The sequence below is a fragment of the Lepus europaeus genome, chromosome 5, assembly GCF_033115175.1.
Source record: "Lepus europaeus isolate LE1 chromosome 5, mLepTim1.pri, whole genome shotgun sequence".
NCBI classification, from domain to species: Eukaryota; Metazoa; Chordata; class Mammalia; order Lagomorpha; family Leporidae; genus Lepus; species Lepus europaeus.
This window is the reverse complement of record NC_084831.1, coordinates 21,464,694-21,485,565: the sequence shown is the minus strand read 5'-3', so window position 1 is coordinate 21,485,565 and position 20,872 is coordinate 21,464,694. Positions and strand designations below refer to the sequence as shown.

The following is a 20,872-nucleotide window of genomic DNA, read 5'->3' as shown; positions in this document are numbered from 1 at the left end:
TCTTCCATTCACTGGTTCACTCCCCAGATGACTCCAACAGCCAGGGCTGGACCGGGCTCAAGTCAGCAGCTATGAACTCCAACTGGGTCTCCCTGGTGGGTGGCAAGGGGTCCAGGCACTCTGGCCACTTTGCACTGCCTTCCCACAATGCCAGCCCCATGATATTCTATTTTGGCTTGGTCCAAGCCCATGGCATAATTAACCACATGTGATGACTAAGTACTCAAAGTACAGTTTCTACAACTGAGAGAACTTACGTTAAATTGATTAAAATGTAAAGAGCCGCACATAGCTAGTGACAGCTGTACCGGACAGGTCAGCTGTGTGAGTGATTTTGTTGCTCAAATGTGAAACTACATTAACATACCAAAGTTGTTACTGTGCAGACAATCATGTTTAAACAAACACACCAGCTCTTCAAGAACAACACAAGCAGCGCAGCAGGCCTTTCTCGCATGTACTGTACTCAAAAATCTTGGCTTGGCGTTAGGATTTTAAAGTTTCCTTCCCATTTCTCTTGCACTATGCAGAATCATTATCAAAAAATCCATGGATTCCAAGCAAAACTCAACTCTTTCCTCCCTTTTTGATTTTAGACACTGGCTGGCCGGCAGGCACACAGGAACATCACTTGGGTTGTGGCCCTGACACCAGGTCCACAGGCCTGGATTTACTCTGCCTCATTCAGCAGGCACCCCCCTGGAAAGGCAGAGTATGTAGAAAACAAGCGGCCGGTCTTACAAAACTCTACATTTATTCAAAGTGTTAAAAGATTTCACTCTCCCCTCCAAAATATTTTATAATTTAAAAAAATCCAAACTCTTTTCTCAGCCGCTGTCCAAGTTGCTGCTTCTTTTTCTCAGGGACCAGCCTCTGCCCCTCTCCGATCCTCTCTGCCTCCCTCCCTGCTATTATTGCTGTTTGTGCATAAAATCCTCCATCCCCGCTGCCTTCTTCCCCCTCCCCTGCCCGGCTTCTCTCCTGGGATTCGGTCCTTGGCTACAGATGAGGCCCAGGGGATGGTGGGATACCCAGTGCCCGAGGGGCCAGGGTAGGCTTTGTGCTTCCGGGAGAACCCCTAGTCGGCTTGTTTCTTGGTCGAGTGGAGAACTGGCATCCTTTCTGTGCCACGGACACCTGTTTGGAGCCAAGTATTTGGCTTGGGGCTGCCCACAGCTGTGCAGCCCTGTCCCTCCTCTAGATTCCCTGAGGCACGGGCCATGACAGCTGGGTCTGGTAACCGAACCATTTGTCTGCCTGTGGACTACTGGGCTTAGGAAGAGTGGCACATGACTGCAGGATGGCTCCAAACGCCCAGGGGAGGGAGTTTTGGTTTTTTGTTAGGCAAAGCCAGAGCCAGCCAGAGCCAGCCAGGACCATGGGAGGTAGGGAAGTATGGGCAAAGTGTGACCACACAGCTCTGGGGTGAGCAATGTTCCTTCTGTCCAGAACTCCACCATCCGTCCTCCCCTTCATCCTGCAGGTCCCAGGATGATTCCAGAAAGGAGGAAGAAAAAGAGGAAAAGAATTCTGTTCTGCTGATGATGGGAAAAAGGCAGGAGATAACAGAGTGCTCAGGGTTGGGGAGAGGCCTGCTGGAATCTGTGGTTGTCACTGCTTCCCTGTTGCACGAGGGTGGGTGAGGGGCCAGGCCAGGCCCACAGAGGCTTCATCAGCTCTGCTCCTTGTCCTTGACTAACAAGACTGTGTGCTGGCCCCCGCTGGACACAGACAAGACCACACGGTTCTCCAGTTGCTTTCCCGTCATCTCTACGGGGCTCCAGGCATCCTCATCTTGCCCTGTGCCCAGCTGGTAGCTGGTGCCCATGCCCCAGGCAAAGGCACGACCTGCAAGGGAAGGAAAGGCAGGCAGCTGTCTCCAGGATCCCCGGCCCCAGCTTTCCGTAGCCTGAGAAGCCTTAGATCGGGTAAAACCTGGCCATGCCCATCGCGGTGAGGCAAGATCACAACCTCGAGGAGTCCAGGGGGGTTGGGAGGAGTCCAGGAGACAGACCAAAATAACCTAGTAAACCAGAGACCACCATCCGTCTATAGTGCCCAAGGCCTCTCCCTGCTAGGCACTCCCCAGGCATGGCACTCACAGCTCCGTAGCCCCAGCTGCCCTCTGGGGTTTTGCGCCACCCTTTGCTCTCTAGGACCAGCCACCCTTCACTCCCTAAAGGACTGGTCCGGTCGAGGAGCCGTGCAAGCCCCTCCTCTGCAGGGTCTTCTTCCTCTCAGGCTGTGGGGTCACTTGCACCCATCTCTGCTGCTGGGCCTGCCAGCCCCTTTGACTACTAAGCCTCTTTTTTCCTGAGAAGACACCAAGTACGAGTCTCTGGGAAGCTGGCACAATCTAGGCGGTCCATGAGGGGTCACCGGCATGTAGAGTAACACAGGGCCTGGGTTAGGAGTCTGCAGCCTGGCTCTAGGCCCCCTCTCCTCTCTGGCCTTCAGAGAGATCTTCGCCTTTGCTGTTTTCCCCCTCTGAGGGACAAATCACCTTTACTACAGTGATTCCTTTACTCGCTTTACATTCATCAAAGCCACCACGCCTGAGAACGAGGAGCCAGGCAGTGCTGCTGCCAGCCCTGCTCTCCGCCTCCTGCTCCACCTGGAATGGACAGCCCAGCCCGCTGGGAAGTGCTCTTAAAATCACCATGCTCAGGCCCCAACCAGCCCGAGTGTGGGCAGCCCCACTCACCGTCCTTGGTCACGGCATACCCCACAGAGGCCCCACACGCCACGGAGGTGACAGCGGGCAGCTTGGAGATGAGGGTGGGTATGCTCTTCTCTTCGGCACCCTCCCCAAGGCCCAGCCGCCCGTACTCAGCTCGGCCCAGGCTGTACGCTTTTCCTAGGGGAGGAGGGAGACAAATGAGCAGTGGCAAAGGGCATGCTCCAGGCAAAACTGGCAGCGGGCCACGTGAGCGCCTGTGACCATGGGAGCCTCTCCCTGCTCCCAGGTGGTCAAGAGGTCTGCAATCTCTTCCTTGTTTGGGAGGGGGCCTAGGGGAACCTCCACGTGGGCCCCCCATAGCACTCACACCTAGGACACCAGGACTCTGGGGGAAGGGGGTGGCTTCACAGACCCACGTGTGGCTCAACCCATGGAACAGACCCAGATTCCAAGGACCACAGGAGTGTAGCGAGACCTGAACCCAGGAAACATGCACCTCCAACCTAGAGGGCTCTGGGGGGGCCTACCCTCAGAATCCATGCAGACTGTATGGTGCTGGCCGCCAGAGAAGCCCACCCAGGACTTGGTGGAGTTCTTGAACGATGTCAGGTTCTGGGGTATGAAGCAAGACTCCGTGCCTGGGGTTCCTGGGGAAAGGCCCAGAGAGCTGTCAGGGGTGAAGCTGTCCTTCCCAATCCCCTCCCACAGCCAGGCCCTCCACCCCTAGGACTGGACATCCTTACTCCACAGGTGACAGAGCTGTGGCTCTGAGAGGTCAGGGAACCCCACGAGTGCACAGTTAATGAGCAGTGGAGTCAGGATTGGGGCCCTGGTCACTGGGGTCATCCCTGAGGCCGGGCTTGGGACTCACCAAGCTGATGGTAGTTGGAGAGGCCGAAGCCATACACATGGCCCTCTCGAGAGATGGCAAAAGTGAAATAGGCACCACAGAAGGCATCCTGGAATCTCACGTGGCCCCGGGTTCCCCTGGATTTCAGCAGCACACACCTGGGGACCAGGAGTCGTTCTGCAGGCAGACAGGAAGCCAGAGTCAGTGACAGACATGGGGCCTCTCTTCTCTATCTGTGAACCTGTTTTCCCTAAATGACAAAAGCCCTTGGAGAGATGCTAACTAGGAGCTCTTACCCGTATTTTACAGGAGAGGAAAAAGGCCAAGAGCGCCAGTGCCTTGCTCCAATTCCCAGTCATCAGAGGTAACACTTACATGGAACTTACCATACGCCAGACATTCTTCCAGTTACCTCATTTACTTGCACAACAACCCAGTGACGTCAGCCGAGACGTAGGTACGTTTAGAGATAAGGAAACTACATTCAGGGTCACACAGCCAGTGGGTGGCAAGACCAGGGCAGCACCGCGAGTCTGTCTGACATAACACAGGGTCCCTTCTGCCTTTGGCCTTCTCTGGCTTGCCAAATTGCCCTGTTACCTTTAAGACACTTACCCAGGCCCTGCCGGCCACCACGGTTGGCAAATAACTCAGGTACACGACCCAGCTGGCCTTGCTCCCCGCAGCCCAAGGTATAGAGGTCGCCGTCAGTTGTCAGCATCACCAAGTGGTCATTTCCTAAGGCCGAGAGGAAGGCAGTGGATGCAGGGCTCGCTTGTCAGGTCCAAGGCTGAGCCAGGCCCAGAACAAGCTTCTTTCACTCCTGCCGAAGTGAGGGCCTATCCCAAACTCACCTGAGGCCACCTTCACCACGGGCACGTCCAGCTGCACCTGCACGGGCACCAAGCTCTTCTTCATGGGCTCCAGCAGCCCAATCATACCATTGTTGTCCTGGCGGGAAGGACACGGCACTTAGCGGCCAGTCATGCCTGCCTCTGCCAGCCGGGCCCCGTGCAGTCTGGCACAGCCAGCCTTACCCGGAAAGAGCCCCACAGGAAGACACGGCCATCCTCGGTGAGGGCTGCTGTGTGACTGTCTCCTGCTGACACCTGTACCACCTTCTCTTGCAGCTCCACTTTCCCGGGGACCATCTCTGACCCCTCCGCTGACGTGTCCCTTCCCAGGGCACCCTCGTCGTTGCAGCCGAAGGAGTAGACCTGTGCCCAGCACGTCCCCGTTACTGCAAGGTCTGGCCTCGCAGTCCACTGCTTTTGAGGCCCTCCCTGCTTGGCTCCCCAGCTCCACTTCCACAGGGAAACGTGTGGCTCAAAGGCCCTGCCCCACGCCCGCAAGCCTCAGGCTCTGCCCCACCTACCTGGCCAGCCCCAACCTACCTGGCCACTCTTGCTTAGACACACAGTATGCATGCCACCGGCCTCGGCCTGCACAACTTCCTCTGGAATAGGCACCAGGGCTGGCTTCTTTCTTTCCATCACATTCTCACCCAGCCCCAGCTGGCCCACGTCGCCTTGGCCCAGTGTCAGCACCAAGCCTGGTTCTGTGCTGTGGGACCTGTGTGAGACTAAGGGGTGAAGAAGACAGGCCCTGAGTGTGTAGGATGACGGCAGGCAGGAGAGGTTGCCTCATGGGCTCTGATACCACACGGACCTGGTTTCAAGCCTCTGCTCTACCACAGACCGTCAGCGTGACTGTTCCGAGTCTACATTCCCCCATCTGTGGACGGGTCAACACAGTACCCGCCTTGTAAGGTTTTTGTGAAGAATAAAAACTGAACAAGGAGGGCAGACCGTGGTGTAGTGTGTAAAGCTACTGCCTGTGACGCTGGCATCCCATATGGGAGCTGGTTCGAGTCCTGGCTGCTCCACTTCCAATCCTTCTCCCTGCTAATGGCCTAGGAAAAGCAGTGGAAGATAGTCCCAGTGTTTGGGCCCCTGTCACACATGTGGGAAACCCGGATGAACCTCCAGGGTTCTAAGTTCGGCCCGGGCCAGCCAGGGCTGTTGTGGTAATCTGGGGAGTGAACCAGCAGATGGACAATCTCTCTGTCCCCCTTTCTCTCTGCAACTCTGACCATCAAACAAATAAAGCTTAAAACAAAACAAAACTGAACAAGGGGCCAGTGTTGTGATATAGCAGGTTAAGCTGCTGTCTGTGCCACTAGTATGCCAATACGGGCACTGGTTGGAGTCCCAGCTATTCCACTCTGCTCTAGCTTCCTACTAATGCACTGGGAAAGCAGCAGAAGATGGCCCAAGTCCAAGGCCCCTGCAACGGTGTGGGAGACCTGGCTCAAACTCCTGGTTCCTGACTTTGGCATGGCCCAGTCATGGCCATTGTGGCCATTTGGGGAATGAACCAGCAGATGTAAGATCTCTCTAACTCTGCCTTTCAAATAAAATAAAATAAAATAAATATTTAAATAAATAAAATAGGACAAGTTGGTAGGAGGCAGGCATTGTGCTGCATGCAGCAGGTTGGGCTGATGTTGGGGACACCCCAGCCCCATGTTGGGAGTGCCTGGTTTGAATCCTGGCTCCTCTGCACTTCCCACCCAGCTTCTGCTGGTGTGCAGGAGACAGTGGATGATGGCCCAAGTACTTGGGTTCCTGACACCCATGTAGGTGACCTGGATAGAGTTTCTGACACTTGGCTTTGGCCTGGTCTAGCTCTGCCTGTTGTGGCCACTTAGGGAGTGAACCAGTGGATGAAGATCTTGGTCTCTCTCTTTTTTTTTTAAGATTTTATTTATTTATTTGAGAGGCTGAGTTACAGACAGAGTGTGAGAGACAGAGAGAAAGGTCTTCCATCCGCTGTTTCATTCCCCAGATGGCCAAAACAGTTGGAGCTGGGCTAATCTGAAGCCAGAAGCTAGGAGCTTCTTCTGTGTCTCCCACAGGGGTACAGGGGCCCAAGCAGTTGGGCCATCTTCCACTGCTTTCCCAGGCACATTATCAGGGAGGGGGCCGGAATGAAAGAGGAGCAGCTGGGAATAGAACTGATGTCCATATGGGATGCTATTGCCACATAAGGAGACAGCCCATTATGCCACCGTGCTGTCCCCTGAAGATCTCTTTCTCTCTGTCCCTCTTTCAAATAAAATAAAATCTTTTAACAACAAGAACAGCAACAACTGAGCAAGGAGAAGGGGTTCCCCTAAGAGTGAAGATGCTGCTCAGGACACCTGCAACTCATATTGTTGTGCCTGCGTTAAGAGGCCTGGCTCTGCACCCTGCGAAGCAGCAGTGATGGCTCAAGTACCCGGGTCCCTGCCACCCACATGGGAGATCTGGGTTGAGTTTTCGGTTCCTGACGTTACCTTGGCCTAGCTGCAGCTGTTGTTATTTTAGGAGTAAACTAGTGGATGGAGGTTCTCTGCCTGTCTCCCTCTGTCTCTCAAATAAGTAGAAGTAAAACAAAGAACAAAACCGCAAGAGGGGCCTGGGTTGTGGCAGAGTGGGTTAAGCCACCACTGTTTACATCTCCAGCTCCCATATCAAAGTGCTGGTTCAAGTCCCGGCTGCTCTACTTCCAATCCAGCTTCCTGCTAATGTACCTGGGAAGGCAGTGGAAGATGGGCCAAGTCCTCTGGGCCACTGCCACCCACGTGGGAGACCCAGTCAGAGTTCCTGGCTTTAGGTTGGCCCAGCCCCCGGCCACTGGGGCCACTTGGGGAGTGAACCAGAGGATGGAAGATCTCTTTTTTCTCTGTTTCTTCCTCCTCTGTTGCTCTCTGCCATTCAAATAAAATAAAATCTTAAAAAACCCATAGGAAATTGAGGGCATTATTAATGTGTGGGAGGGAGGGAGGGAGGAGGTGCAAACCAGGTGACAATCCTGGGAGCGGTGGGTGGGGAGGGGAAGAGGCCAGCCCAACACTTCCCCAATCAGCGGTACTGGTCAGAAGCCACGGTGCCAAGTCTACCCGCCAGTGACCGCTTACTCTACCAATGCTAAGTTGCTTGGCAGTCCTTGGAACTACTCCGCAGGCTCCATGTGTAAGGTCTTGTTCTGTAGGAAAGGGAATAGGGCTTCGAAGAGGGTCAGCCAGCTTCCCGGGGTCATAAAGCTAACTGCCAGGGTCTGAACTGAAAACCAAGGAGACTGCGGCTCATTCCACAGACCCCAGCCTCCATCCCGGCCCTCCTCTCTCCCCTCTCCCCGGGCTCTGCCTTCCAATTCCCGCACACATTTACAAAGAAAACTGGCGGCGAGCGAGATGGAACGCGCCAACCAGTGGGCAGCACAGGGCCCTCTGCTGGCCAATGGAAGCCGCCCGCGGCCCCCGGGCAGCCAATGGCGCCCAGCCCCTCCTCCGGGGGCGTGGCCACAGCGGCCAGCGCAGCCACGCGGAGGTGCACTGGGCGGGAAGCCACCTGGTCGGATTCTCTGGTCAGGAGGGCTGGGGCCGCAGGCACCTCGGCAGGAGTGGGCGCCTGGAACGTGGCGGGAGGGAGCAGCTCTCACCGCCTGGTTACGGGCGTCTGCAAAAGACAGACACGGTCTGAGCGTGGGCCCACACTCCTCCCTCCCAGACCGGGGGTGGCTTTCTCTCCTCCCCGTCCTGCTGAGGGTCCCAGGAGACAGGAAATCACTGGCGCCTCCCTCACACGCTGCCAGGGCATTATGGCGCCTCGTCCTGAGAACAGCCCAGGGAGCTTGGTGCTGTTCAGCCTCCGTTTAGAAAGCAGATAAGCCACGCTCAGCGAGGCTAGGTGCCTTTTCCATAGTGGCACAGCCGGAAAGCGGCAGAGCCAGGACTTGAACCACGTCTCAAAGTCAATGGTCCTAACCATAACACCTCACTGCCTGTGCCAGCCCTGCACCAGTGCTTCTAGACAAGTGTCTGGCTCTTTTACATAAGATCTCCTTGAGGTGGGATTCCAAGAACTACGGGAGGCCCTCCAGCTTAGTGGGGTCCCTGGACACCCAAGCCCCTTGGCTACAGGAGTCAGGGAGGAAGGAGTCCAGTCCTAGACCCTCAGGACTCCAAGAGGCTACCCGCAGCTGGAAAGAGGCCAAGGCCAACTTACCCTTCACCTTCTTGCTTTTGGGGATGGCATCTTCTGGGGGCGACCTCCTTTTAGCTATGCGCTTGGGCGGCATCTTCCTGTCCTGAAATCCCAGCCAAATACTCCATGTCAGAAATGGCAAACACTTCCCATACTGGTTAGGCAGTATTTACCAAAACCTCCCCAAAAGTGTGGGGATTCCGCTTCTCAAAGTTTCTCCCAAGAACACACAGAACCACAGCCTAAAAATGCATACACACACACAAAAAATGCACACATACATTAAAATGTGTGGATACAAAAAAGTGCGAAAGAAAACATACCCAGCATTGACAATGGAAGATGAGGATTATGGACAATTTTTACTTTTTTCTTTGTGTTGTTAAAAATTAGAATACTGAAAAATAAAGCATTAAGTGAACCCTCCTCATAATTTCTCCCATAAATGAGATAACCCACTAGTTAACTTTTGGTGATGAATTGTTATAATCAGACTAAAAGAAAAAACAGCTATTTTTATTAAATGAAGCCAAATTAGACCATCTGTGCTCTTTGGTCCTCAAATGTCACTCCTGGGAAACACCTGGCTTTCCTTAATGGTTCAACAAGAGATAAAAATTACGCTGGGGTGGGCACTGTGGAACAGCAGGTCAAGCCTCCCCTTGGGATGCCAGCAGCCCATATTGGTTGGAGTCCTGGCTGCTCCAATTTTGGTCCAGTTCCTTGCTAATGTACCTGGTAAGCAGTACATGATGGCCCAAGTACTTGGGCCCCTGTCACCTATGTGGGAGTATCAGGTTAGAGTTCTGGAATGCCAGTTTGGCCTAGCCCAGCCCCACTGTTGCAGCCATGTGGGGAGAACCAACAGACAGAGCTGTCTCTCTGCCTTTCAAAATAAATAATCTTAAACCAAGCAAACTAACCAAATATAGGGGTAGGCACTGTGGTGGAGCAGGTCAAGCTGTTGCTGGGGATGCCTACATTGCACATCGGCGCGTCAGTTCCAATCTCAGTCAGAGACAGAGAGACAGAGAGCTTGCATCTGCTGGTTCACTCCCTAGATGGCTACAATCTGGGTCTCCCATGTGGGTAGCAGGGGCCCAAATACTTGGGCCTTCTTCTGCAGCTTTCCCAGGCCATTAGCAGAGAGTTGGATTGGAAGCGGAAGTCAGGACATGAACCAGTGTCCAGTGCTGGCATTACAGACAGTGGCTTTAGCTGCTAGACAACGCTGGCCCCATCTCTTCTTTTTTAAAGATTTATGTTATTCAAAAGGCAGAGTGATGGGAGGGGAGGAAGGGAGAAGGCGAGATTGGTCCTCCACTCCCTGGTTAACTCCTCCAGTGGCTGCAATAGCTGGGACTGGTCCAGGCTGAAACCAGGAGCCTGGAATGCCCTCCTGGTCTCCCAAGTGGGTGGCAGGGGCTTAAATACTTGGGCCATCTTGTGTTGCTTTCTCAGGTGCTTAAAGAGGGCGCTAGATCAGAAGCAGAGCAGCTAGAACTCAAACTGGCACTCTGATATGGGATGCTGGTGTCGTTGCAAGCAGCAGTTTAACTTGCTGTGCCACAGTGCCATCCCCTTATCCTTTTTATGCATTTATTTGTAAAGTGGATTGACAGAAGGAGAGACAGAGACCTTTCATCTGTTGGTTCTCCTCCCAAATGGCCACAATGGCCAGGGCTGGGCCAGGCCAAAGCCAGGAGTCTGAAATTCAACTGGGTCTCCCACATGGGTGGCAGGGGCTCAAGCATGTGGGCCATCCTCCGCTTCTTTTCCCAGATGCAATATCAGGGAGCTGGACTGGAAGTGGAGCAGCTGAGACTCAAACCAATGCTCAGATGCTGGCACCGAAAGGGGAAGCTTCACCTGCTGAGACACAGTATCAGCCCCAACTTTTCATTTCTGATCCAGCTTTTTACTCATGTGGCTGGGAGGTAGGTAGCCAATGATGGCCCAAGTACTTGAGTTCCTGCCACCTATCTGGGAGACCCTGATGGAGTCCCTGGCTCCCGGTTTCAGTGGACATTTAAGTGAACCCGCTGATGGGAGATCCTCTCTCTCTCTCTTTCCCTCTCTGGGCCACTCTGCCTTTCAAATAAATAAATCTTTTTCTTTTTTTTTTTTTTTTAACTATATATACACCCACACTGATACATAAACAGTTGGTGTGAGAAAATGGGGAAAGGGAATCACCCATGGGTGGGAAGGTAGGTTGGACCCAGGAAGATCTGGGGCAGCTGAAAGCCGCAAGACCTGCCTTCCCCTCCTGTAGCTGCTGCCACCACCTTCCCAGTGACTTAGCGTCTTCTCCAGGCTGTGGGAACAGCTCTCTCAATTCCAATCCAGCCCAAGCTGGACAGTGTTTTATCTCCACACATGGCATTCTGGAAGGCAATCTTTGCTGAGTCCTAGTGTTCAGCTGTCCAAGCCCAGGGCTCCCAAACTCTGGACTGTGAACCTCCTGGGTGGCTGGGGCGGGGCTCAAGTGGCACTCAGCATGCGTGCTAAGAGTGGGGCCTCCGGAGCCAGAATCTGGACTCCGCCCCTTCCTTGCTGTTTGATCTTGCACAGCTATCTAATCTTTCCATCATTCACTTTCCTCCCCAGTAAAATGGGGATAACACTGGCACCTATAATTTTTAAGTGATGTGGAGAATTAAATGAGTGAATGTTACAGTACTTTATTGTTGATGTCATCTTAGCATCTAGGGCCTGCCCAGGTACTACTTGGGCCTGGCCCTGCTTGGGAACCAGCGATCTAAGCTAACCCACCTCTCTTCTATTTTATAGACGAAGGATGGAGACTCTGCACAAGCCTACAAATGGAAGAACTCCACGAGACCTTTTCAGTCCCAGCTGTGAGCCTAACCAGCACCCCACCCCCCATTCCTTGCTTCCAGAGCCTCAGTCTGTCCAGCTGTCCACTCCACGGCATCTGAACAAAAGCACTCTTCTGCTGCTTATCCTGGGGCAGGAGAAGTTGCCAAGCCTAGAATGCTGCCAGGCCTGTGCAGGCTGTGCCTGGGGCAGCTGCGACTTTGAGGAGGTGGCAGTTCTGCACTCCATCAACTTGCATGGCTCTCGGAGCGGGGCTCCTCCTCTCCAACCTCTTTAGGATTCCTCTTCCCACACTAAAAATGCATGCTCTCTGGGCCTGGAGGGAAGCAGCTCACCTCCCAGGGCTGTGACGTGCTCGCCCCTGCTCTTGTGACCATGGCTGGCAGTGGCTGACCTCTGGGCTGTGCGTATCTCCTCGGTAAACGGAGCTGCAATGACTGGTTGTCGGGGTTGTCATTAAGGCTGAATGACATGTTTGCAAGGAGCTTCGCAGTGCCAAGCACACAGTACGTACCAACGTGTGGCAGCACGGACTCATTCGTCCCATGAATATTCACTGAGTGCACGTTACCACTGCGGGGCTTTGGGCCAGAAAGTGGAGAAAGGAAAAGACGACCACCCCTCTCCCCACTCATGGAGCTTACGGTGCAGTAGGAAAGAAAAAGAAACACAATGATCACAGGTGGTGCCCTGCGGCTGAGCAGCAAGATGTTACAACAGAGAGTAACCTGGGCTTGCAGAGCAATGCCAATGCACTCCTCGCCACACAACTGTATGAAACATGGTTAAAAGATGTTGTTACATGTATTCTGCCACAGTAAAAATGCAACAAGACACAGTAACTAGAGACCGGGAAGGACAATGGTCGGGGAGGTGACACTAAGGCAGGCAGCACTGAAAGACCAGGAGGAAAGTGTTTCAGTGGACAGGGCAGTCTGCTCAGACACCTGGCGAGGCCACTGGGGCGGGATCATGCGAGGCCCTCGGCGGAAAAATGTCAACTGTTTTTGGGTAGAAGAATATCTTCATTTTGGATCTGCATTTTTAAAAGGCTGTTCAGTTTCCTGTAAGGAAAATGGAACGGAGTTGATAGCAGGCAACCGAGAGAGATGGCAGCGAGCTGATCCGTCCTGAATTGGAGAAAAGGAGACAAAACAGATCGACCTGGGAGACAGATTTTGCTTGCTGGTGGATTCAACTGAGGCACAAGGGAGGAGAAATAAGAATGATTTGTTCGGCCGAGCGCGTGGGTTAACGCCCTGGCCTGAGGCGCTGGCGTCCCATATGGGCGCCGGTTCGAGACCCGGCTGCTCCACTTCCCATCCAGCTCTCTGCTATGGCCTGGGAAAGCAGTAGAGGATGGCCCAGGTCCTTGGGCCCCCGCACCCGCGTGGGAGACCTGGAAGAAGCTCCTGGCTTCGGATGGGCACAGCTCCAGCCATTGTGGCTAGTTGGGGAGTGAACCATCGGATGGAGGACCTCTCTCTCTGCCTCTCCTCTCTCTCTGTGTACCTCTGACTTTCAAATAAACAAATCAATCTTTAAAAAAAAAAGAATGATTTGTTCGTCCTGAAACAGGTGTTGTTCGGCCTAGCGATTCAGACACTGGTTTAGGATGCCTGCCCTCCACACTGCAGTACTAGGGTTAGACATCCAGCTCTGCTCCCACTGCCAGCTCTCCTGCTAAGGCAGACCCCTGGGAGGCTGTGGTGGGTGATAAGTAATGAGGTTCCTGTCACCCAGCTTGGGAGCCTCACACTTACTTCCCAGCTCCTGGCTCTGACTTTGGCTTACTGTAGCCATTCAGACAGGTGAGGAGTGAACCAGTGGAGTGGAGCTGTTTGCTCCCCTTCTCTCTCTCAAATAAAAATTCGTAAAAATTCAAATTAAATTTTAAAAAATGACTTGTTCATCCTAGGAGACCCAGAGCCTCCCCAGGACCCTCCTGAGTGTGGCCAAGCATCCAGGCTGAGGCCTGAATGACTAGGCGGGGGCAGACTTCCATTCAGTGAGATGGAGAGCTCTGTGGGCCAGACTGAGGCAAAGTCTAGAGCTCCATTTTACCAGATGTTTGCATTAAGTCTGAAGTGCACAGGAGCCATCCAAGAAGGAATGATAAGCAGGCAAAGTTGACTGGACAGAACCGAGACTCCTTTTACGGTTGACACCTGTTCCCCAAGGCGAGTCTCCTCTCGGATCATCAGGACGACCTGCAGCAGTTGGCTGTGCCCAGGAGGCAGACTGAAGTAGATTGGGAAAGTACTCACAAGTCATGTGAGCAAAGCAAGAGACAGAACTATGCTAGCTCAAGGGTGTGAAAGCAGGGCTGATCTACGAGCAAGGCCTGGAATGCAGCTGGGGAAAAATCAAGGGCTCTATGAGATGGCTGGTGTCACGGAGCATTAAAACAAGACCTGTGCTGGGGGTTGCATCTGAACCAGTCCCTCCTTAGACACCTGTGTTTGCCTGCGTTCAGAGGCATCTCACTGCAAACTGGCCACAACCAGCAGGGGCCGGCATCCCATACTGGAACAGGAGTTCGAATCACAACTGCTCTGCTTCTGATCCACTTCCCAGCAAATGTGTGGGGGAAGGCAGTGCGAGATGGCACAAGGTCTTCGGCCCCTGCCACCCAAAGCAGCAACATGTGGCCCCTAGGTTGTTTTATTTTTTTAAAGAGACTTTTAAAATAAATTTGTACTCATTTATATTTATTTGAAAAGCAGACGAGAGCTGTTCCATCCGCTGGTTCACTACCCAAATGCCCACGACAGGCAGGGCTGGGCCAGATGAAGATGTGGGTGACAGGGACGTGAGTACTTGAGTCACCGTCATCTGCTGCATCCCAGTGTGCATCAGAGGGAGCAGCATCAGAAGTGGAGTAGCTGGGACTCGATCCCAGGCATCCCGATACAGGATGCAAGCGTTTCAAGTGGCATTTAAAGCTCCGCACCACTGCCTGCCCCATCCACGGGCTTTCTGAAGCTCAAGCCAGAAACAAGCCACTTGCCTGCTCGGATTCCTGAGCAGCTGGTTCCCCCTGCCTGGAAGAAAAGCCTCGCATTTCTTCGCCTGGTGCCACAGCCCTCCAGGATCCAGCACTGACACCACTTGGGCCTCGCCCTCATCCGTCACAGCCTCCCTTCTCCTCTTGCCAGACCCACCAGGCCACACTGCTCTGTCATCTCCACACCATTTGCTCCCCTGGTCCCAGAGGAAGAACTTCTATCCATGCCTCCGCCCCCACCCGAAACTAGTCATTCTCTCCCGGAAAAGCTGGGATGCATGTAACGTTCACGCCTGACCACCACAGCAGCTTCCGTCCTAAAACATGAGTCTGGGAGCGGGCACTGGGCACTCACTGCACCTCCCACACCCAAAAACCTTTGATTCCTCCTCACAAGCTGAAGAAGGCAGCAAAGTCATTCTGGTTTCACGTGAAAATCAAGGGAACCGAGGCTCAGACTGGTAAATTTATTTGCCTAAATTCACACAGAAAATAAAGGAGAGCCAGGGGCCAACGGTCACCGTGCAGTGGCTTAAGCTGCTGTCTGAGACCCCGGCATCTTATATTGGAGTGTCGGTTCAAGTCCTGGCTGCTCTGCTTTTGATCCAGCTCCCTGTTAATGCTCCTTGGGAAAGCAGCGAATGATGGCCTAGGTACTGGGGCCCCTGCCACCCACGTGGGAGACCTGGATGGAGTTCCAGGCTCCTGGCTTCAGCTGGCCTTTGCGGTCATTTGAGGAGTGAACCTGTGAATGGGATATCTCTGTCACTCTGCCTTTCAAATAAACAAAAAAGTAAAGGAGAACTAGAAAAATAACCCAGGTATATCTTATTATTAAAACAAAAACTGGTCAGCTAAGGACAGGCCACGATCCGGGCCGGGGCTGAGGCAGCCTGGACCTTCCCCAGGATACCCCCTGAGCAGAGATCAGAAGCCAACTGAGGAACAGGATGGTGAGATCAGAGAGGAGACACGGAGGCAGCCCAAATGGGTGGGCCAGGTGGGTGGCAGATCCACTGACGGCTGGACTACTCCCTGTTGTGGTGGGGCTGGAACTGGCTTGGGTCCCAGAGGCCTCTCTAATGGACCCGTGCCATCCCACGGCTGCCAAGAGCAGCTGCAGAGGCAGGGCAGGGGACGAGCACACCCACAAGAGCTGCAGGATGGGCCTCTGGCACAGCAGTTAGCGCCCCTTGGGGCACCTGCATCCCCAGTCAGAGAGCTGGGACTCCAGTCCTGGCTCCGCGCCCAATGCCAGCTTCCTGCTTATGTGCACCCTGGGAGGAGTGAACCAATGGGAAGGTGATCTCTCTTTCAAATAAACAAACAATAAATAATAAAACAAAAAACAAACAATAAAAAATAAACTGCCATGAGTGCCAGTTTGAGTCCTGGCTGCTCCACTTCTGATCCAGATCCCATCAGTGGAAGATGGGATCCACATCCCACTTGGGAGATGTGGATGTAATCAGTCCAACCTGGCAGCCACTGTGGCCATTTGAGGAGTGAACCAGAGGATGAAACACTGCTCTCTGTCTCTCTCTAACGATGCCTTTCAAATAAATAACTTCAAGAAAACAAGCAAGTACCAATTTGGAAATATTTAAGTAGATGACAGGTGGAACCTGTGGCCGTAATCTGCCCGCATATCCTCTCCTGTACAAACCAGTCCTCTTTGGACAGCTCTATGACTGCTCTGGGTGTGCCTTCCCAGCCCTGTGAGTGTCTGCAATTAGTTGCTGTGTTCCAGTTCCCGCCCGCAACACAGTTTCCAGAAGAACCACAGCCACAAATAATCAGAATCAGTGCCAGCTTCCGTCTTCCGGCTCCTATGGCGTGCCGATCTCGGCCACAGTGCTCACACACCTGCCCTGTGTTATGGATAAGGAAGGACGAGGCCCAGGGAAAAGTGTCCCTGGCCATCCAGAGGTGGGACAGACTCCCAGGTCTCTGCCCACTCGCCACGCGGGGCAACAGCTGTCCCCCACCTCAGGCACTCCGGACACGGAACAAAGCGGGGAGGCACACAGGCCGGTTCCCAGCTTTCCGTTCCTGCTAGGCCCCTGCAACCTCGCCCAGCCTCCTTTCTGGAGAGGAAGCCCTCCCAGCCCACAGCAGCTGCCCCCTCCGCCCCCCAAGCCTGAACAATCTCTCCGTATGCAGGCTCCCCAGGAGGGAAGAGGGGAGTGTCAACATTTGCTGAGCTAATGCCAGGCACAGAGCTGGGGCAGGTCACACCACGAGTTCCTCACCCAGGTGCTCCTTGAATCCTGAGCTATGCTTGGAAAAGAGGTCACAGCTTCCATCAGATGTTAAGAGCCATTGTTTTGTGGAAGTCCCAGGGAACTAGCACTCCTCACCACGTGCCTCTTGCCTCCATTGTACAGGTTTGGAAACGAAGGCTCTGGGGGACTTGGCAGGTCACCCAAGGGCACCCAGCCGGGAAGCCAAGAGCCTGAAGAGCCACAAAGACTAACAGGACAGGATTCCTGCTCTGGGGATGAACGTGCAACAGGCACTTAAGTGTAACTCCTGGTTCATCTTTCCAGACTACTCCGCATCTCCTCCGCCTGCACCCAGCGTTTCCTGGTTTGAACTCAGCCCCCATGATCCTGCCGTATCATCTTGCTACCCCTTCCTCCAGCCACTGAAACACCTGTGTGCACCTGACACTCACTACACCTCCTGCCTGGTTCACCCTAACCCCACCACTCCCAGTCTGCACCAAACAGGGCCGTTCCTTCAAACCCCGTTCAACAGTCTCCTCACCTGGACAGCCATCCCCGACCCTCCTGGGCACGGGTCCCCTCCAGGGTCCCCGGAACACTCCATACTCAACTTCCTTCAGGCACTCAAGTCACACGAGGCTGGAGGAGTTCAGCTGGTATCTGATGGCCAGGGCTCCAAGGGCACACCTCGGTGATCACGCTGGACCGCAACTGTGGGCCCGCAGGTCGCCTCTCTAAGGAGACCAGACCTGGGTGAAGGCCACGCGGGGCCCACCCTGCTCACCACTGTGCCCAGCCCCGGGGGCGGCAGGACGCTGACAGAGCACAGGATTGTTGACCAACAGAGCGGCTGGGAGTGCGGGGCACGCCCCTGCCGCCGGCCCGGTGCCTGTGGGCGTGGAGAGTCCTTTCCCCGCAGCCGACCCCCACCAGGCATCCTGGAGCTCCATCAAAGCAGCCCCTTTCCCCCCGCAGAGCCCCCACCCCCACCCCATCCCCGTCCCAGACACCGCTTTCTCCAAAGTAATCGCGCACAAAACCACGGGTCCCGCCGCGGAACGCGACCTCCGCCCGGGACCCGCACGGGTCTTTGCACCCCGGGCCCGGGGAGGGCATCGCGGCCGCGCCACCGGCCCGCCGCGCTCTGGCCGTTTGAATCTCCCGCCCGCGCGGGGAGGCGCGGCGGCGGCGGAGGGGCCGCGCGGCCCTCGCTCGGGCGAGGCGGGGCCCGACCGCAGCCCGGGCGCCCCCGCGGGGCTGGGCACGCGCGCCCGCGCCGCGGCTCTCAGCGCTCGGCCTCACGTGGGGTCGGCGGCGCGCGACACGGCGCGCGCGGGCAACGGACCCGGGCCGGCGCGGAGCCCGCGGTGCTCGGCTGCGGCCGCCCGCCCGCCCGCCGCGCCGCGCTCCGCCCGGACCCTCCGCCCGCGTCGCCCACGACCTACCTCGATGCGGGTCGACCACAAGGAATTCCAGCTCTCGCCGGCCCGGCCGCGAAACTGCCCCAGAGCATGCGCTCTGCGGGCCTCCGGCCCCGACCCTGGGCCGGAGGAAAACAAAGAGGCCGGCGGCCCCTGGCGGCACCCCCGGGAAGTGCAAGCGGCTCCCAGGCCGGGAGCTTTGGACCCGGCTCTGGCCCCTGGCCTGGATGCTGCTGTTTGGGATCGACCGGAAAGGCTACCTGCACCCGGGTTTGTCTGGGAGAATCTGGGGCGCAGACTTTGCGGAGAAAAAGCTACCGACCTTCCCTGCCCGAAACACGGTCTCCGTGGAGAAGGATGAGAAATCAGGCTATCAGGAAGCACACGGGCTTTGCCAAGAGCATGCACAAGGCCGCTGACCCGCCCGGGGCTGAAACACGGTTTTTGAGTCTAGGAGGGCAGCCTCAGAGAAGCAGTCCGGCAGGGCGAGGAAGCTGCGGGAGCCCGCGTGAAGGAGCAGGGCCCCGGGTCTAAGGAGGCAGCCTCTGCCCCGAGGAAGCCACCCAAGGCAGGGATCTGGGCATGGGAATCACATGATAGGATTTGTGCTTGAGAACAGAATGGATTTGGGCGGGAGGGAAGAGAAGACTGAAGAGGTGCGCACCCTGCTGCTGTCGCTTCCCTGATGGCTCAAGTACTTGGGTTCCTGTCACCCACGTGGGAGACCTGGATGGAGTTCTGAGCCCCTGCTTCAACCTGGTCCAACCCTGGCTGTTGTGGGTATTTTAGGATTGATCCAGAATCTGGAAGGTCTTTCTCTGTCTCCCTCCCTCTCTCTGCCACTCTACTTTTTAATTAAAAAAAAAAAAAAAAAAAAAAAAACCTTTAAAAAAAGGGAGGGGGTGAGCAAGAGGAGTGAGGGAGGCCAGGTAAGAAAGGAGAGCAGCATGAGTATGGAGTTGGGAGCTGGAGACTTAAAAATGGCACCAAGCAAAACAGTTGTTGTGGATTTAAGGTGTTCCCTGAGGAGACCTCTCAGGCCATCTGACGGGAGGTTTCTCAGGTAAGGGCAGCCGTCTCTGCAAGGGGGCATTTTCTCCCTGTCACGTCGATTCTCACTGACAAGTCCTCCTACCACACCAGAACTCAGAGCCCACCCCACAGCACTGCCCCCGCCACGGGTCTCTTACCTCTTCAAGTTTACCTCTGCCTCCATCATGCACACCTCTTTTGGATGATACACTGTGGAATGTCTCCAATTTTATCCCTGGGATATCTGATCTTTCTGCTTTCTTCAAGATCTTACTCATTCACATGGCTTAATGTAATTACAAAAAAAAAATTAGTGCCTATTTTTAAAAGCCCTTTGCTTCTTGTACAGAAACAAATCGACATCCATTAGCTGATTTGTTCTTCACAAAAACCTCTTGGTGGTTGGGAAAATGAGAGAAACTAGGTTCAAAGTTAGGCAAGTTCCCTGGGGCACCACCCGAGTGGTGGAAGGGGCTGGAATTCTTGTTCAGGACTGGGGACCTCTACCCAGAAGACCCACGCCTCCCACCGAGTCTAACATAAAACTTGGTACCTTCCCACAAATCTGGAATCCCTCCCCAGATTCACCTTTCCTACCACGGTTAGCGTTCTCTGAAAAGCAGTTTCAAACCTTGCTTTTCATTCTGACCCACCTCCTCTTCATGTTTCTCTTGGCGCTCGTCTGAAGCACCACCCTCCTGCCTCTCATTTTCTATTTCATCCCATCCAGATCTTCAACCTAAATCATGGCTGAGACGTCACCTTGTTTAGAAATTAAAAACTTGGGCCAATTCAACAAGCGCTTCTCAGAGCTATGCTTGGAGCACCAGGCTGCACATGTCCTACGCCGATGATTTCCCATTTCTCCCGTAGATTTGTACCATACTCGTGCTCACTCACTCCTTCTCCCCAGCACCTGAGCTGCACTTTCCTAACAAGTGGGCTTCCTTCTGTGCTAGCTCAATTCTGGATAGTCAGAAAGGGAAAGGCTCAATTTCTCCTCCACTTGCTTTTCTTTGAACTCAGCTTTTAATTTTTTCACATCGTTTTAATTTCATTTATTGAATGTGAACTATTAAGAGACCAATCAATTGAACCTAACCCAGGATGGATGCAAATAGGTCACTAAAACAGTTAAATGGATTACCTATGTTCCAAAAGTAGAGCTATGGAAGTTATAAAGACAAAGTGAACTCCACATGAAAACAACAGTATTGAAGATGCCAACTCCATTGGCTGGGATTAACAAGACTGAGGGGGCAGACGTTTGGTACAGGGTTTAGTTTAAGTCATTGCTTTGGATGCCTGCATACTGTGCCTATTTCAAGTCTTGGCTTCTCTGGCTTCCTATTAATGTGCACCCTGGGAGTCAGTAGATAATGGCTGAAGTACTTGGGTCCCTGCCACCCAGATGAAATTCTGGGCTCCTGGTTTCAGCCCAGCCCAGCCCAACTCTGGCCCTTAAGAGTCTTTTGGGGGGAATGAACAAGTGGATGGGAGGCTTTTTTTTTTTTTTTAATTTGAAAGGCAGAGTTAGAGAGAGGCAGAGACAGAGATAGAGAGGTCGTTCTTCCATCTGCTGGTTCACTCCCCAGAGGACCATAACAGCTGGAGCTATACCAATCCAAAGCCAGAAACTTTCCTCGGGTCTCCCACGCGGGTGTAGGGGCCAAAGTGCTTGGGCCATCTTCTACTGCTTTCCCAAGCCATAGCAGAGAGCTGGGTTGGAAATGGAGCAGCGGGGACTCGAACCAGCACTCATACGGGATGCCGGCATTGCAGA

At 54.3% G+C, this 20,872-nt stretch overlaps 1 protein-coding gene across 5 annotated transcripts; it reads right to left on the bottom strand.

The window, feature by feature from the left end:
• Positions 1 to 403: 403 nt before the first annotated feature.
• RCC1 (regulator of chromosome condensation 1) lies at positions 404 to 19,363 on the bottom strand. 5 transcript variants are annotated; one of them, XM_062190784.1, is made up of 11 exons: positions 19,248 to 19,363; positions 8,582 to 8,663; positions 7,925 to 8,032; positions 4,925 to 5,112; positions 4,568 to 4,747; positions 4,385 to 4,481; positions 4,146 to 4,268; positions 3,552 to 3,707; positions 3,208 to 3,327; positions 2,705 to 2,857; positions 404 to 1,848 (listed from the first exon to the last, which is right to left on the bottom strand). In XM_062190784.1, the coding sequence occupies exons 2-11, from the start codon at positions 8,652 to 8,654 to the stop codon at positions 1,673 to 1,675; spliced, it is 1,374 nt and encodes a 457-aa protein (XP_062046768.1). In that variant the 5' UTR covers positions 8,655 to 8,663; positions 19,248 to 19,363; the 3' UTR covers positions 404 to 1,672. The 5 variants fall into 5 exon arrangements, with proteins under 5 accessions (XP_062046768.1, XP_062046767.1, XP_062046765.1 ...); XM_062190783.1 differs by lacking the exon at positions 19,248 to 19,363 and adding an exon at positions 18,082 to 18,169; XM_062190781.1 differs by lacking the exon at positions 19,248 to 19,363 and adding an exon at positions 17,178 to 17,536.
• Positions 19,364 to 20,872: the final 1,509 nt, after the last annotated feature.